A 17,396-nucleotide genomic window follows, 5' to 3' on the forward strand; every position below is an offset into this window, starting at 1 on the left:
TTGTTGTGAAAAATAATGCAAGACTCCATAGTGATCTTGTAAGAAACCACTTAGGCAGTTGGCGGTGATAACACTTGATCCTAGAACACAAAGGTATGTATAATTCCACATAAATCTCTGAGTATAAATCCTTCAATCCCAAATTAGTTTGTATACATACCGCGAACTATATTAGATACATTATGTATCATGTTTGTATTGGCTTATGTATATCTGCATGAGATTGTATCCATACTCTGAACTACATTAGATCCATTTTGTATCATTTTTCTCTATTATTTTTCAGATTGTTTTTCTTTTTAGTATTAGTGTGTTTTCAAATTGTTTTTTTAAAATGCATTTTTTATCAGTAATTAATACAAATATGTATTCATTTATTTGATGGTATGCATGCTAACGATTTTTATGTGAAAAATCCACCTACAAAATCTCCACATGTTCAGCGTATTTTTAACAATGAGATTAAAGATCACTTGATTAAATATCTGTACAAGCTTGTATATAAGGTATTTTGTGAGAGCACATGTTTCGGTCACTACATGCGAATGTATAATTGTTGTGCTCAGGCTCAAATACGTAGGTGTTGTATGGTTTTTGAACTCAATTACAGTTCCCAAAAAGCATTTATCACACGTGTTAATGGATCCATTCTTCGATTTACACTCAGAGAATTTGCTTTGATTAGTGGGTTGAATTGTGTTAGTGATGAAGAAGATTTTAAATTTGACACTGAAGAACCCAATATGTTGATTAATCAGTATTTCGAAGGTGTAGGTATGATCCGAGAATAGATTTAATAGAGAGTTTTAAGGCCTTTAAGGCCAAAGTGTGGGCTGATAACGATCAGAATGACTTGAAGTTTGTCATCCTATATTTCATCCACACTGTTGTATTTTCTAGTGAAAAAAAAAACAAAAGAGTTTCCAAGCTATATTTTGACCTTGTTGAAATCGGTAGGTACATTGATTACTCGTGGGGTAAGAAAGCATTTCATTTGTTGATGAAGAGTTTGAGAAAGAAGATGAATAGCTCAAAGAAGTTTTACAGATTTGGTGGCATGCCAATTGTCATCCAAGTATGATTATATGAGTGCAGTTCAATTGTCGACTTAAAAATAACTCAAAAGGTTGATGATTGTATTCTGAGATTATTCAATTGGAAGACGGTTGAACTAAAATCTCGTTATAGATTTCCTCTATCTATTTCACACATTCCAACCCCGTTTTCATATAGATTTCTATCTGTTAATTCTCAATCCTTCACAAATACAATTATACTTGGGGGATACTTTGCCAAATCTTTATTATCTCTCTTCAACGACACATACACTCTCACACCCATCTCGTTGTGTATTTTCAAAGGGGCATTACTACCTTCTATCTTATACTTAAGTTTCACACAATTGTATCTCAAATCAACATCAATATGTTTAGAAACTTCATCCACTTAATCTCTAAATATTGCATATTATTTTATAATAATTGCCTCTATTGTGTAATCAATGTAGCAATTTTCTTCGTTCCATCTTCCAGAATGCATGATTAGAAAACTAATGCTCCCCATATTTTGATTTGTATTCCAAAAAAAAAAATATACAAAACAAGTCATTAATAAATACAAGTTCACATTCGTTTGACAATATTTGTATTCAAGATTGATAAATGCATGTATTTACTTTCACACTTGTATTCTTGTGTAAAAATTTGTATTCGAGAGATCAAAATTGTATTACATTAATGCCTATGTATTTGTATCCTTATCAAATCGGTTTGTTGTATTACAAACAAACACTTACAAAATACACTATAATTATCATAGCTTTTCCGACAATGGATACAATATTTCTAGAAAAAAAAAACCGCCGAACAGACCAACGATTCTTCCATTGCACTAAACATTACAAAACAAAATCAACAAAAATTTCACATTCTTTCTTATTTTGTATCCAAACAAAATAAATTAAAACTATCCAACAAAACTAATACTCTCCACTTTGTTCATAATGATACAATTTACAATTATCAAGAAAAATAGATACAATTTATAATTATAAAAAAAATTCATAGCCATTTTTGATTCATTTTGAAATAAATTAATGATCCAACAATCAACTAGTACTTGATCGATTTTAGAGAACACCGATTATATTGAAGTCCCAGTTGAGAATTCCTTCCCCAAAGTTGTTTGTCAAAGAACTTTTAATCGTTTGTTTCAAAATTTTCTTCCAAAACAGAAAAACCACAATTGAATCGAATTCACATCAACAAAGATTAAGTATTAATAATGGAATGTTAAAAATCAATATTTGAAATTTGATGAATAAGGGGGTGGGTGCCCTGTCATTTACTTTTGAAATTATAACAGATGAGAATTTTAAGTGATATGTTGTTTTTTAAAAATATTCTCTCCTGATTTTCTCCTCTCTATTATTAAATAATTGTATTCTTTCAATTTTCCAAACAAATAAAAAATACATAAATCAGAAGAATAACAAACTAAAACATTGAAAAGTGGCTAAGAAATGCTAAGATAATGACATTTTGAAAATTTTCTCTAAAATTTAGGGCTGAAAATTGGAAGGGATTTGGGCTGAATATTGGAGTAGATTTGGGCTCATTTTGAAGGGTTTAGACATAATTATCGGGCTTCTCCTTTTTTTCTTTTAGATTATTTAAGGATTCTAACTAAATAATTGATATAATATATGTTATGGGATGATAATTAATAATTTACAAAACAAAAATATCAATATTACGACTTTACGCTAATATAAAATATAAGTATAAAATATGGATTTATAATTAATTTAAGAGAAAAGACATAAAACTACCATTGAATTTGTCCCGAATTTTCAAAAAGACACCTTAACTTTGCAACCGTCCTATTACCGCACTAAACAATTATAAGAAGCAAGTGTGTTCACACACTAATCATTACATGACATCTGTTAATTTGATTAAAAATATAATTTTTTTCATTTTAAGTTTTTTCTTTATTTCTCTCTCTCTCTCTTAATTTTTGACTTAGTTTAATTTTGATTTCATCTTAAATTTCACTTCATCTTCTAACCCTCCCCCTCCATTGTTTTTCTTTTTCTTCACCTCCCACCCTCACTTCACTCGTCACGTCAAATTAACCCCTCTCCCTTTTTTTTTCTTTTTTTCTTCTTCTTCTTCTCCTCCAATCAAATTCTTTATTTCAGTGATTTTTTTATTTAAAAAAAATCATACTATTTTCTAGGCTTTAATAAATATTGATAACAAAAATAATTATTTTTCTAAGAAAATTTAAAATTTTGAAGATATCATCAATTACTCATTTAATATAACTTCAAAATTAGAAATGATAATTTTATAATAATCAATGAATTCCTCGAAAATTGAAAGAACTTGATTGAAGTCAGATAAAATAAACTATATGATACCTCCTAATCATCTTGAAATCTAATGGGTTTATCAAATTGTTCGAAATGTAAGAAAATACTTAGATAAAGTTCAAAAATTAAAGAGAGTAAAATTAATTGTCACGACCCAGACCGTCGTGATTGACACCCACACTAACCCTCCGGTGGGAGAACCACTACTACAACCCAAACCAAGCAACTAAATAAAAAAACTAAAGCATTTAAGTTACAAAAGCAAGTTAAATAGCTAAAGACTGAAATTCCCATAAACTTCCAAAAGATCTAACAACTAAACAATGCGGAAAATACACCTAGAACCTGAAAGTCAATTTACCAAAACATCTAAAGTTCAACAAGTCTAAACAAGAAGGGTTACAACCCCAAACTAATGAACTAATAATTAGCTAGAAAATCTATGTTCGAAATGTGGACGTAGACAGAAAGAGAACTTATGGCAGCATGGAAGAATTGGCTCACCCTTGAATTCGAATGACGATCACTGATCTTGTAAGCGAGGTCTGTCTATAGCCGCTTGAAGATGCCATGTACTCAACAAAGAAAGAGCAAGTACAATATCTGTATGCAACCACAGTGTACTGGTGGGAACACACGGCTATCCCACTAAGTGTAACATACATAAGTCAATACAACAATATAATCACATGCATATATAGAACATATACAATATTAACAACACTCAAGAACAACAGAGCATTTCACAATTCTCAATTATACAGTTATGTCAAGTCAATGGTCCTCTCATGGACACTAAACCCAAACCCAAACTGTTAGCATACCGAAACATGGTACCCGATCCAATAATTATACCGAAACGTGGCAACCGATCCCATAATTATGCTGGAACATGGCAACCGATCCAAGTTAGTGTGTCGGAACGCAACACCCGATCCATTCAACAAACCACAATCACAGTTACAAATACATTCTCATAATCATACAATCAAGTCATGATTCATGACATTCATCACAATCATATATCCTCATTTACAACAAGTGCGATCAATAATGCAACATCCGCATACATACATGTATCATAATGAAGCAAGACAAACATACATCACACAATCATAGAATCACAACCATCACCTACCTCGAAACAAGCTTGAAACCCGAAGAACTTGATTTTTCCCTTTCCGAATTTGTTCTGCTTGTTCTTGGTCTACAAACAATCAATATGACACGGGAATCAATAAACAATCACTAATTACCCAAATTACTAACAATTTTATCAACATTAGATCATACCCATGATCCCATTATCCAAATTAGGACTTTTCCCACCATAATTCTCATATCAAAACTCTCCCCCTCGATAACTACCCATTAGATTACGTTCTACGGATTGAAAAATAGATTCGGGGAGTTAAAACCTTACCCTTAGCCTTAAAAATGGTGGAAAACTGTCAAGAATTACTTAGGGTTCATTCCTTAGCTCTCAAGTTTGAAAATTGCAGAATAAAACGTTTTTGGGGTTTATTTATGACTTAAAGTCGCGTTTACCCCGCCACGGAGGCACTAGCCCGCTACAGCGGCAGAAATCACCGCCAAAGCGGCTTGAACGAAACAGAGAAAAATAATAATTCCAAAACCCTCATTTCACAACACACCTTCAACCAACGACACTGAGAAACTACATATTCACGCCAATGTCAGTTTTGGGAGTTTTACTCACCTGAATTCAATTCCATAAAGTTGTACGGATTCCTTAATGCGTTAGCTATCTACTCATGTAATCAAAATCACATCTAAATCTGGACTAGGTTGGGAAATCTCAAGTTACTACGAAAAAGTTTTATGGCCCAAAATCTTTCCCCATTGGCTTTTCTATAACGAAGGAAACTGGCCGTTACAATAGATACCAATTTACCCATCACTCGTCCTCGAGTGAAAAACTTAGGAAAAATAGGCTAAGGAAAGAATGAAGTAGTACCTGAATCGACGAACAACTGGGGATACTTGTCTCACATGTCCTTCTCGATTTCCCAAGTAGCTTCCTCAACTGGACAATGCTTTCATTGAACTTTCACGGATTTGATCTTCTTGGTCCTCAACTTATGCACATCACGATCAAGTATTGCAATCAGTTCTTCCTCATATTGTAAGTCCTTGTCTAACACAATTGAGTCCCACTTAATGATGTAATCTCTGTCACCATGATATCTCTTCAACATAGATACATGAAATACTGGATGAACTCTCGATAGGTTATGAGGTAAAGTCAATCTATACGCTATCGGTCCTACATATTCAAGAACCTCAAAGGGACCAATAGACCACAGACTTAGCTTGCCCTCCTTGCCAAATGTCATCCCCCTTTCATGAGTGATACCTTAAAAAGAACATTCTCACCAGTCTGAAATATCATATCTCTTACCTTGTAGTCTGCATACTTCTTCTGTCTACTTTGGGCGGCTAAGAGCTTAGCTTGAATACTCTTCACTTTATCTTGAGTATCCTTCACTAAATCAACCCCAAAAGTTTCGCATCTCCAGCCTCGAACCATCTTATGTGTGATCTACATCCCTTCCCATAAAGTACCTCAAATGGTGCCATATTAATATTGGAGTGATAACTATTATTATAGGAGAACTCACACAAAGGTATGAATTTATCCCAATGCCCTCCAAAATCAATCACACATGCCCTCAACATGTCTTCTAACACTTGAATAGTCCTCTCTGACTGCATGTTTGTTTGTGGATGGAAGGTTGTACTAAAAGTGAGTTGTGTGCCCAATTTACATGTAATTTACTCCAAAACTTGGATGTGAATTGGGTACCACGGTCTGAGATGATAGAGATGGGCACCCCATGCAACCTCACTATCTCTTTCACATAAACTATAGCCAATTGTTCAACATTATAATCTATTCTTACCGGAATAAAATGGGCTGACTTAGTCAATCTATCAACCACTACCCAAATAGCATACAACTTTCCCAAAGTCTTGGGAAGACCAACCACAAAATTCATTGCTATTCTTTCCCACTTCCATTCCGAAATTGGCATTTTTTGAAGCAAACCTGAAGGCCTTTGATGTTCATACTTCACTTGTTGGCAATTTTGACACTTAGCCACAAACTCCGCTATATCCTTCTTCATGCCCGGCCACCATTAAATTCGCTTCAAGTCTCGGTACATCTTCGTCACACCCGGATGAATAGAATATAGCGAACCATGAGATTTTGCCAATAATTTCTGAATCAAGTCATCTACTCTAGGTACACAAATTCTTCCTTTAAAACTGAGCACACCTTTCGCATCAAGAGTGGTCTCTTGTGCCTTACCAATCACAGTCTTCTTCTTAAGTGCATTCAAATTTTCATCCTCAAACTGTTTGGCCTTGATCTCATCAATGAACGTGGCCCTTACTTCAATGCTAGCTAAAACCCCACCTCTTTTTGAGATGCCTAACTGCATGAACTTAGACTCCAAGGTCTGAATTTCCTTAGCCAAAGATCGCTTAGTTACACTCAAGCAAGCTAAACTACTTATACTCACCGTTTTTCGACTCAAAGCGTTTGCCACTACATTAGCCTTACCTGGATGGTATTGAATGGTGATATCATAATCTTTAAGTAACTCCATCCACCTTCATTGTCTCAAATTCAAATCCTTTTGAGTGAACACATGCTATAAACTACGATGATCAGTAAACACTTCACATTTAACACCATAGAGGTAATGTCGCCAGATCTTAAGAGCAAACACCACTGCTGCCAACTCCAAATCATGTGTTGGATAATTTCTCACATGCACCTTCAATTGACGCGATGCGTAAGCCATAACATTCTTATCCTTCATCAACACAACACCCGAACCAGAATGTGAAGCATCACAATAAACAATAAAATCCTTACCTTCCATCGGTAGTGCTAGGGTAGGTGTTGTGGTAATGAGAGTCTTGAGCTTTTGGAAGTTATCCTCAAATTTTTTAGTCCATTCAAATGGTATCTCCTATTTGGTCAAATTAGTCAAGTGAGTAGCAATAGAAGCAAAGTTCTTCACAAATCGACGATAGTAGCTAGCGAGCCCCACAAAACTCCTAACTTCCGTCACAGAGCTAGGCGAAACCAAATTCTTAACCGCCTCAATCTTTTGGGTATCTACCATTACCCTTTTTTTTTTAAACATGTCCCAAAAATGCAATAGAAGTCAACCAAAATTCACACTTAGAAAATTTAGCATACAACTTTTGTTTCCCAAGAACACCCAAAATAATACGAAGATGGTCGACATGCTCTTCCTCACTTTTAGAATAGACCAAAATGTCATAAATAAAGACTATGCCGAATGAATCAAAAAATGGCTTGAACAACCCATTCATTAAACTCATAAAAGTGGCGGGCGCATTAGTCAAACCAAAATACATAACTAGAAACTCATAGTGCCCATAGCGGGTTCTAAACGCCGTCTTGGGCACATCCTCAAGCCTAATTTTCAACTGATGGTAGCCAGACCTTAGATCAATCTTGGAGAAAACTGATGCACCTTGCAATTGATAAAAAAATCATTTATTCGAGGCAAAGGGTACTTGTTTCGAATAGTGACCCTATTCAATTGACGATAGTCTATACACATTCTCATACTACTATCCTTTTTCTTAACAAACAAAATTGGAGCACCTCATGGGGAAGCACTAGGACGAATAAATCCCTTATCAAGAAGCTCTTGGATTTGAACCTTAAGCTCTCTTAATTCTGCCGGAGCCATGCGATATGGAGGAATAGAAATGAGACGAGTACCAGGTTCTAAATCAATGCAAAAGTCTATATCTCTATCCGAAGGCATACCAGGCAAGTCATTAGGAAATATTTCTCTAAATTCTGACACCACAAGAATAGACTCAACAGATGGAGTCTCAACCTCAACATCCCTAATATGAGCCCAATAAGCTAAACAACTCTGCCCTACCAGTTTCTTAGCCCGAATTGAGGATATGATTTTAGCTTGATTAGACTTGTACACCCCTTCCCACTATGATTGACTCTCCAACTGGGGTATAAACATGGATGTGGGCATAAGTATATCACAAATCATAGCAAATTCTGAGGCAAATCGCAAGGATACATAAGAATAAGTAGAACTCGGATCAAATAACACATTAGCCATCTGGTCACAGACAAGAATAGTACCTGTGATCAATCTCTGCCTCATTCTTGCCCGAAAAGCCGTAACATTGAGCCTGATCATCATGTCGAGCGATTTCCCTGCCTGGTTGCACGTTACCTCTGCCTGTGTTACCATTTCCTCTACCCATACGACCTCGCTGATTACCTTCTCACCCACCTTGTGGACGCCCTCGACCATTATTACCATTTCCCGCGAGTACCACTGCTATAGTCTGCTGCTGCACAGACTTCATCATGCATGGGTGGGGACAATCTCTTCTTATATGCCCAGGTTCTCCACGGTTGTAACATGTCTGATCAAAAGATGGCCTGCCACCCGCTGAATGTGTGACTCCCTGGCTATCCTGAATCAAATTATGAGGTGGAGTTACCGAGTAATTACCTGTAGATGCGGGCATAACGGACTGAATTGGCTTGGCTGCAAGCATTGGCCTTCTGAACCTCCTAGAGTAAGAACCCTGAAAGTTACCCGAGTTCTTGGCCCTTTTTGCCATAGCACGAAACTGAGTCCAAGAGAGTGGGGGTAAAGTTGAAGATCTGAATTCCACATAAGCTCTCCACCACTACTTAGCCTCACGTTGAAGCTGAAAAGTCACAAACTCAACCCCATGCTGATGGACAATTCCCAACTTATGAAGCCTCCCATAACAATCTAAAATAAACTCATAAGCATCCTCGCTCTCTGAACTAAGAAATACAGGAGGCTTTAGCTTCAAAAACTTAGTCAATATTTCATGCTCATTACCATTCATAACAGAACCCAACAAAGGACGGAAGAAAGCATCATTACCTCCAGTTCCACCTACCTTGGGGGCAGTGTTAGCAATAGAGGGATGGGCAGGAATCTGAGTTGCTTGAACAGAGGGAAACACTCTAGGACCAACCAATCCCTTCAAGAACGGCATGATCTTTTGAGCTAACACTGGGTCTAAGGGACGGATACCTGTAGTCTCAGCCTGCACCTCTTCCTCTTGTCCAACATCCTCAGCTATCTCTTCATGACGCGCATGAGGGTTCTCATTCCTAGAAGCATTCTCAACAGGAGCTCCATCCCCAACGGGGGTTACTCTTCCATGACCTCTACCCCTAGCTTTTTCTCTAACACTGCCTCGACTGTAACCTCTCGTTGTAGATTCCTCAACTGGAGCATTGATGGGAGCTACGGGTCTGACGCCGTTGAATCTAGTGTTAACCATCTGCGGACAAAAGAGTGAAGGAGGCTAGATACCAATTTGAATTGCCAGATACGAAATAGAATCAAGTTATAGCACGAAAGGAGCCAAGAAAAAACATAGAGATTTCCTAAAGAACTATAGCCTCTCGAAGAAAAATACAAACGTCTCTGTACCGTTCCGCAACACTTTACTAGACTCATTTTGGTACATCGAGATCAACAAACCTAGACCCTAATACCAACTTTGTCACGACCCAGACCATCGTGACTGGCACCCACACTAACCCTCCGGTGGGATAACCGCTAGCTACTAGAACCCAAACCAAGAAACTAAACTAAAAACTAAAGCATTTAAGTTACGGAAGCAAGTTAAATAGCTAAAGACTGAAGTTCCCATAAACTTCCAAAAGATCTAACAACTAAACAATGCGGAAAATACACCTAGAACCTGAAAGTCAATGTACCAAAACATCTAAAGTTCAAAGAGTCTAAACAAGAAGGGTTACAACCCCAAACTAATGAACTAATAACTAGCTAGAAAATCTACGTTCGAAATGTGGACGTAGACAGAAAGAGAACTCATGCCAGCTGGAAAAACTGACTCACCCTTGAATTTGAACGACGATCACTGATCTTCTAAGCGAGGTTTGTCAATAGCCACCTGAAGATACCCTGTACTCAACTAAGAAAGAGCAAGTGTAGTTTCAGTACACAACCACAGTGTACTGGTAGGATCACACAACTATTCCACTCAGTGTAACATACGTAAGTCAATACAACAATATAATCACATGCATATATCAAACATATACAATATTAACAACATTCAAGAACAATGGAGCATTTCACAAATCTCAATTATACAATTATGTCAAGTCAATGGTCCTCTCATGGAACCCAAACCCAAACTGTTAGCATACCGGAACGTGGTACCCGATCCAATGATTATGCCGGAACATGGCAATTGATCCTATAATTATGCCGGAACGTGGCAACCGATCCAAGTTAGTGTGTCGTAACGCAACACCCGATCCACTCAACAAGCCACAATCATAATCACAAGTACATTCTCATAATCATACAATCAAGTCATGATTCATAGCATTCATCACAATCATATATCCTCATTTACAACAAGTGCGATCAATAATGCAACATCCGCATACATACATGTATCATAATGAAGCAAGACAAACATACATCACACAATCATAGAATCACAGCTATCACCTACCTCGAAACAAGCTTGAAACCCTAAGAACTTGATTCTTCCCTTTCCGAATTTGTTCCGCTTGTTCTTGGTCTACAAACAATCAATATAACATAGGAATCAATAAACAATTACTAATTACCCGAATTATTAACAATTCTATCAACCCTAGATCATACCCATGATCCCATTATACAAATTAGGGCTTTTTCCATCATAATTCTTAGATCAATACTCTCCCCCCTCGATAACTACCCATTAAATTACGTTCTACGGATCAAAAAATGGATTCGAGGAGTTAAAATCTTACCTTTGGCCTTAAAAATGGTGGAAAACTGTCAAGAATCGCATGGGGTTCGTTCCTTAGCTCTCAAGTTCAAAAATTGCAAAATAAAATGTTTTTGGGGTTTATTTACGACTTTAAGTCGCGTCTGCCCCGCCACGATGGCACTAGCCTGCTACAGCGGCCCCGCCCTGGCGGCAGAAATCACTGCCAAACCGGCTTGCATGAAACAATGAGCAAAATAATAATTCCTAAACCCCCATTTCACAACATACCTTCAACCAACGACACTCTGAAACTACCCTTTTACGCCAATGTCAGTTTCGGAAGTTCTACTCACCCGAATTCAATTCCGTAAAGTCGTACGAATTCCTTAACGCATTAGCTATCTACTCATGTAATCAAAATCACATTTAAACCACCCAACTACTACCAGATTTCCCTAGACCTTACTGACTCCGATTTCGTCCAAATTTGGACTAGGTTGGAAAATCCCAAGTTACTACGAAAAAGTTTTCCAGCCTAAAATCTTTCCCCATTGGCTTTTCTATAACGACGGAAACCGGTCGTTACATTAATAGTTGTAAAAAAAAAGGAAGGTGAAGTTGTGGTAAAAATGGTGACATTGAAAGTGAGAAACTTTTATGGAGATGGCAATGAATTTTTGAAGAAGAAAGAAGAAAGAAAGAAAAAAATAATAAGAAAAAAAGTTACAATAATAAGAAAATATATTTTATAATAAAATACTTGTAAAAATAAAATTGTATTAGTTATTTTAGGTTGCTCAGTCTCTTCGAGAGAGTGCACACACTCTTTATGTACGATGGACAAAAAGTGATGTAATAATATCAGTTCAAGATTGTTTAGCCAGGTAATATGACGCTCGCATAGTTAAGGTGTCTTTTTGAAAATTTGGGACAAGTTCAGTTGTCACTTTATGTTCTTTCTCTTAATTTAATAAATGTGAAACTTGAATTAGAGTGACAACAAATCCACTATTTATGAAAAAAAGATATATAAATAGATAATAGTAATTTCAACAATAAAACATATAATTTTATTAGTAATTATCAAAATCCGACAATAACAACAATAATGTAGTCATAGTGGTAAAATAATAATGAAAAATGAATTGTTTTGATACATTTTAGAAGCTCGAAAACAATGAATTAAAATAAAGGAGGGTCAAAATTGCCAATCCACAATGGTCTACAGTATCATTAGATCCATTCGAACTTAATTTTGAGTAACTAGATGACCAAGAAATTTGATCTCCTTTTGAGAAAACTCACACTTCTCCATTTTTACATATAGTGTGTATCCCCTCAAATGAGACAACACCACACTTAAGTGTTTCACATATTCATCAAGTGTTGGACTATAAATGTAATGGCACAACCCACTAGTGATATTGTCTGTTTTGTGCCTAGGCCCGCACAAATTTAAAATGTGTCACTAGTTGGTAAGACCTACTTAATTATATATCAAACATCTCTCCTGTGTTTTACCGATGTTGGATTTCTTATCTTAAGCTGGTGTGTCACATACACCCCATTTATGGACTCAGCGTCCTAGCTGAGGTTTGCCCCACCGAATGGGATTTGCTTAGACTCAGCATTGAGGTTTGCCTAGCCTTATCGGGATTTGCCTAAACTCAATTGAACTCTAACCCACATCAACAAGGCTGCCACATGAGTGACTCTGATACCATTTGTAATGGTCCAGCTTGCTGGTGATATTGTCTGCTTTTGGCCTAGGCCCGCACAGATTTAAAACGTGTCACTAGTTGGTAAAGCCTGCTTACTTATATATCCAACATCTCTCTTGTGTTTTGGTGTGAGATTTCTTATCTTAAGTTGAGTGTCACAATAAATGACAATATCGTCTAAGAATACTACCATAAAGTCAACAATATCGTCTAAGAATACTACCATAAAGCCATCAAGATACTCAAGCAATATGTCATTCATTAAGTTACAAAAGGTAGTCGGGGCATTGGTAAGCACAAACGGCATTACAAGGAACCTAGACGATCTATATTTAGTTACAGATGTTGTCTTAGGCTCATTGGCCTCTGCTATCCTAACCTGTCAATAGCGTGCCCTAAGATCTAACTTAGTAAACTAGCATACCTTCCTCATCCTATCCATCATATCCAGCACCAAGGGAATCGAATATTTGTCCTTCCCTATCGCCTTGTTCAAAACCCTGTAGTCCACACACATCCTCAACATCCCATGCTGCTTCTTTTGGAACAAAACAAGTGCACCATATGGAGCCTTAGAAGGATGAATCAAACCATGATCTAGCAACTTGTTCAACTATTTATGCAACTAAGCCAACTCCTTAGGAGCAATACGATAAGGAGCCTACGCAGAAGCAATTGAACCTGGAAGCAACTCAATCTTATGATCAATGTCCCTCCTCGACGGCATTTTCATAGGCACCTTCGGTGGCATCAAATCAAGGAACTGTTTAAGCACTTTTGCCACACAATCAGGCACTTCAACTTTGACATCAGGTTTTATCATGACCAAGGCAACAAGAAAGATTGTTTCTCCCTTCCCCAAGCCTTTGTCAACAACAATAGCAGACAACATAGCACCCTGCACTTTGCAATTTTCCCCGCTTCTCCGTATGGATGAACAACTTTTATGAAACTTGGATTGCCTTCATTCATGATCATCATTCCATCAAGGTGAGGCAAAGGAATAAATATAACCTTCCTTAAGAAGTCAATCCCAAGTATGATCTCAAAATCTCCAAGTGGAATCACCATTAAGTTGTGTTTTCCCATCCAATAAATCACCATTAATTCATTATATATCGATTTCTCTCTCTTTTTTTCCCTCCTCACTGAGTTGTATGTTCGTGAGAGCAATTTGATATTTCACTATCGATCTGTAATGTACTTTGTCCTTTGATCTATCGTCAAAACAACATTGTATTTCTTTTATGAAAAATCTCAAGTAGGCTTTTCCCTATCTGTTGCAAAATGGATACACACATTGAGTGTCCAAAAAACAAGCATGAGGTGAAATATCACAAAGAGAAGTGTATCCAATAAAACTGTTATTTGGTATCTTAAATAAAAAGTTTCTATTTTCAGATTATTTTAACAAAAAACCTCTATACAAAGGAATAAAGATCATGTCTTATCTTATTTCTAAATTCAAATGCAATTAGATGGAACACTATCTATAGAATACAAATATGAATGAACAAATAAGTTGAAGATTTGAGTTAGTTTGTTCCTCCCGCTGGCTAATTTGCTGTGTGGAGTCAAGGGGGTCAGTCACTTCTTAGCTAGGCACAGAAATTGGTGTCCGGGGACTCGGTAGTCCCATATGTGCAATCCTAGGTGATAGCCTAATGTTTGGGCTTGGCCTTGGTGAGGGGATTGGACCAGAGAAGTTGAAGCCTCCATTGACCACCCGAGGCGACAAATTAACTTGTTCAAGTGCTCGGAATTGTAGTTCTGTAGGGTAATCCCTAACGCAGCCAATACGAGGTCCAGTTCCACTTGTCCATTTGCTAGACAAATGTTTGGAGAAGCTAAATGCTTGTGCTTTCTTATTGATGATGATATCCTCTGGTTTCTTGGTTTTCGATGTGCTTCTTTCTTCAGATTCTTTAACAATTGAAAGATCAACAGATGGTTGGCTGTTTGACGCCTCTGAGAGATTGTCGTCATCAACTGCACATCTCTGTATAAGAAAATAAATCATGTATATGACAGTTAGCAATGTTGTTGAACATAACACCATATATATAGTACGTCAACTATTTCAACATTTACATACCTTAACATTTGTAAGATCAACTTTGTGCTCTTCAAGAAAGCTAATGAACTCCTTGAAGTTCTCTTCAGTTGGGTGATAATGACCACTGTATGGCCAAATAGCCTGCAGAAGACAACATATACATAGACAAGATAAGTATATTTATCTTCGCTACGGATCTGTTTGTTGTGTGTATATGGATATTGTTGGATAGTTAGTTAATTACCTCCAGAATTCCAGAATGAGCAACTAGTCTTCCAGCTGCTGTGATAGCACCACCTGATAGAAAACTCGAATGTTGAAATGTGCCCTTTTGCTTCTTTCCTACATACAATGTTCTTGTTGTGCTAAGAACAAATATCGACTTTGAACCCTCTACTGACTGAACTAATACACCACTTTGTTTATATACAAGCTTCCCATTCTCAATGACTACTTCATATGCTTCGCGCTCCTTCTGAAATTGTAAAGCATAAGCAATTAAGTCAAAAAGAAGTTCAAACACATCTAATGATCCATAGACAAAGTATACATCCGGTTAATTAAGTTGCATAAGAACTTACTGGTCCGAGATACTTGATGCATTGATGGTGCAATTTTGTCCTTGGACATTTCTCGAGGTTTATTTCTTTCCCATCTCCAACGTCCAACCTTAATCGCAAGAAAAAAAAGAAGGGAAAACTGATCAGATTGGAGAAAATTTCACCACAAATTCAACTTTCTCAAAAATTTAGTATGTTATATTCGCGATGAAGTACTCACCAGTAGAAGAAAGGCTGAGAGCTTTCGCTCAAAAACCACAAATCATAATAGAAGTGCAAGTTGTGGCCATATCGGTGTCGTGGATCAATCTACACAGAAACAAAACGAAGAGTCAATTGCTAGATCATACGAAAACTTAACTTAGCTTATTTATATGAAAGAAAAATCACTTATTTGCCCAACTTACAGCTTCTAGCCAATGCTGCAGAGCCAATTTTTGAGCCTTTTCATCTTTGGACAATCCTTTTCCAACCTTAGCAGCTCTTGTACGTGCTCTAGCCCATCGAGAAACAGCAGTTTCCGGCTTTTCAACGTTGAAAAATGAAACAGAACTTCTCTTCAAAGCTGCAAAATCTAATGCCTTCCACCTACATAAATGTACGATTTCTTCAATAAACATAAAATTGAGATTGAAATGGAACAGGATTATTATAACACGAACCATAATTCTTCTACAACAACAGCACAATCAGCTAGATTTCTTCTAGTCCTGTAACTCTTGTATACTTTTTGAAGCTTAACAGCTGCAGCATCGAGTTCGCAAACAGGTCGTGGTGAAAACATGATAGCAGGTTCAGGAAGGGCGACAACAGAATCTTGAACTTGAACCAGATTTTTGAATGACAGTGTTGTCTGTAGCATAAGTTTTAGAGGCTCGCAATTTGTTACATTTATCGAATTCTTCTTCGTCGTCGCGATGGTTTCTGACTCTCTTCCTTTAAAACTGTTTGTTCTTATCACTGTCATCTTTCAGTTTACCCCCAACTATTCTTTACAATATAAGATAAACACAAGAACAAAGGAAAACTTTGAAACTTTTTTTTTTTTTTTTATTGTCTTTAAAAATCTTCAAGTTTTTTTCACAAAGATATCTCTTGACTATACAATCTTGGTAGTTATATATATGAGAAGATTCAAGCGTGGATTTGTGGAAAAAATAATTAAAATTAGCAAGTGGACCAGGGAACTGTACTGTAACTGGTCTTTTATTGTTTTTTCTTTTGTGGTCGTCTCAGTTTGAATTGCATTATTTTTATAATTTTAACTTAAAAGTTAAGTGTTTATAAATACTTTTAAATGTAGTTAAAAAGATTTCAAAAGTATTTAATATAATTATTTTAATTTAAAAATATTTAAAATAAGTCGATTCAAACAGGTATCAACTGGTTTTTAAATCTATCGTACAGCGTACTGTGAACAGGAAATTGGAAAAGATATAAGAAAACAATTTTTTAAACTTTGTAACCCACGAGTTGTTTGATCAATTCAAAGTTATGAAATTTCACTTTTTCTAACCCAAAAAATGAGACAATTTTAAGACTTTTTTGGAAAAATTAGGTGGTCAAAGAAAGTAAGCTCTAGGAGGTTTCTTGCATGTAACCCAGCCACAAGGACTCTTGTTTTCCCCCAGAAAGAAAGAAAGAAAAGAAAAAAATTAATTTTCTAGTAAAAAAATTTCTTTTCAAATTCTTGGACTTTACATTGAAGTTAAAATCTCAACCGTCATCAATAATGATTGTGATAGAGAGATAAGTATTTTTTCATTTTTAATCAAAGATCTCGAATTCAAGTCCCCTTTGATATTGAGTTGCCTTTATTAGGAAGTGTTTAACCCTCCAATATAGGAGTC

The 17,396-nt window shown here is 36.3% G+C and overlaps 1 protein-coding gene and 1 pseudogene across 1 annotated transcript; one reads left to right on the plus strand and one right to left on the minus strand.

The window, feature by feature from the left end:
* Nucleotides 1-386: 386 nt before the first annotated feature.
* On the plus strand, nt 387-1,081 carry LOC125821552 (uncharacterized; annotated as a pseudogene).
* Nucleotides 1,082-14,277: 13,196 nt separating this feature from the next.
* LOC125821400 (IQ domain-containing protein IQM4-like) lies at nt 14,278-16,624 on the minus strand. The gene is made up of 7 exons (XM_049500822.1): nt 16,209-16,624; nt 15,954-16,134; nt 15,767-15,855; nt 15,568-15,655; nt 15,231-15,461; nt 15,026-15,127; nt 14,278-14,929 (listed from the first exon to the last, which is right to left on the minus strand). The coding sequence occupies exons 1-7, from the start codon at nt 16,511-16,513 to the stop codon at nt 14,525-14,527; spliced, it is 1,401 nt and encodes a 466-aa protein (XP_049356779.1). The 5' UTR covers nt 16,514-16,624; the 3' UTR covers nt 14,278-14,524.
* Between the last annotated feature and the right edge of the window lie 772 nt (nt 16,625-17,396).

This window comes from Solanum verrucosum, unplaced genomic scaffold (genome assembly GCF_900185275.1).
Source record: "Solanum verrucosum unplaced genomic scaffold, falcon-dt-bn FXZP01000305.1, whole genome shotgun sequence".
Taxonomy (NCBI): Eukaryota; Viridiplantae; Streptophyta; class Magnoliopsida; order Solanales; family Solanaceae; genus Solanum; species Solanum verrucosum.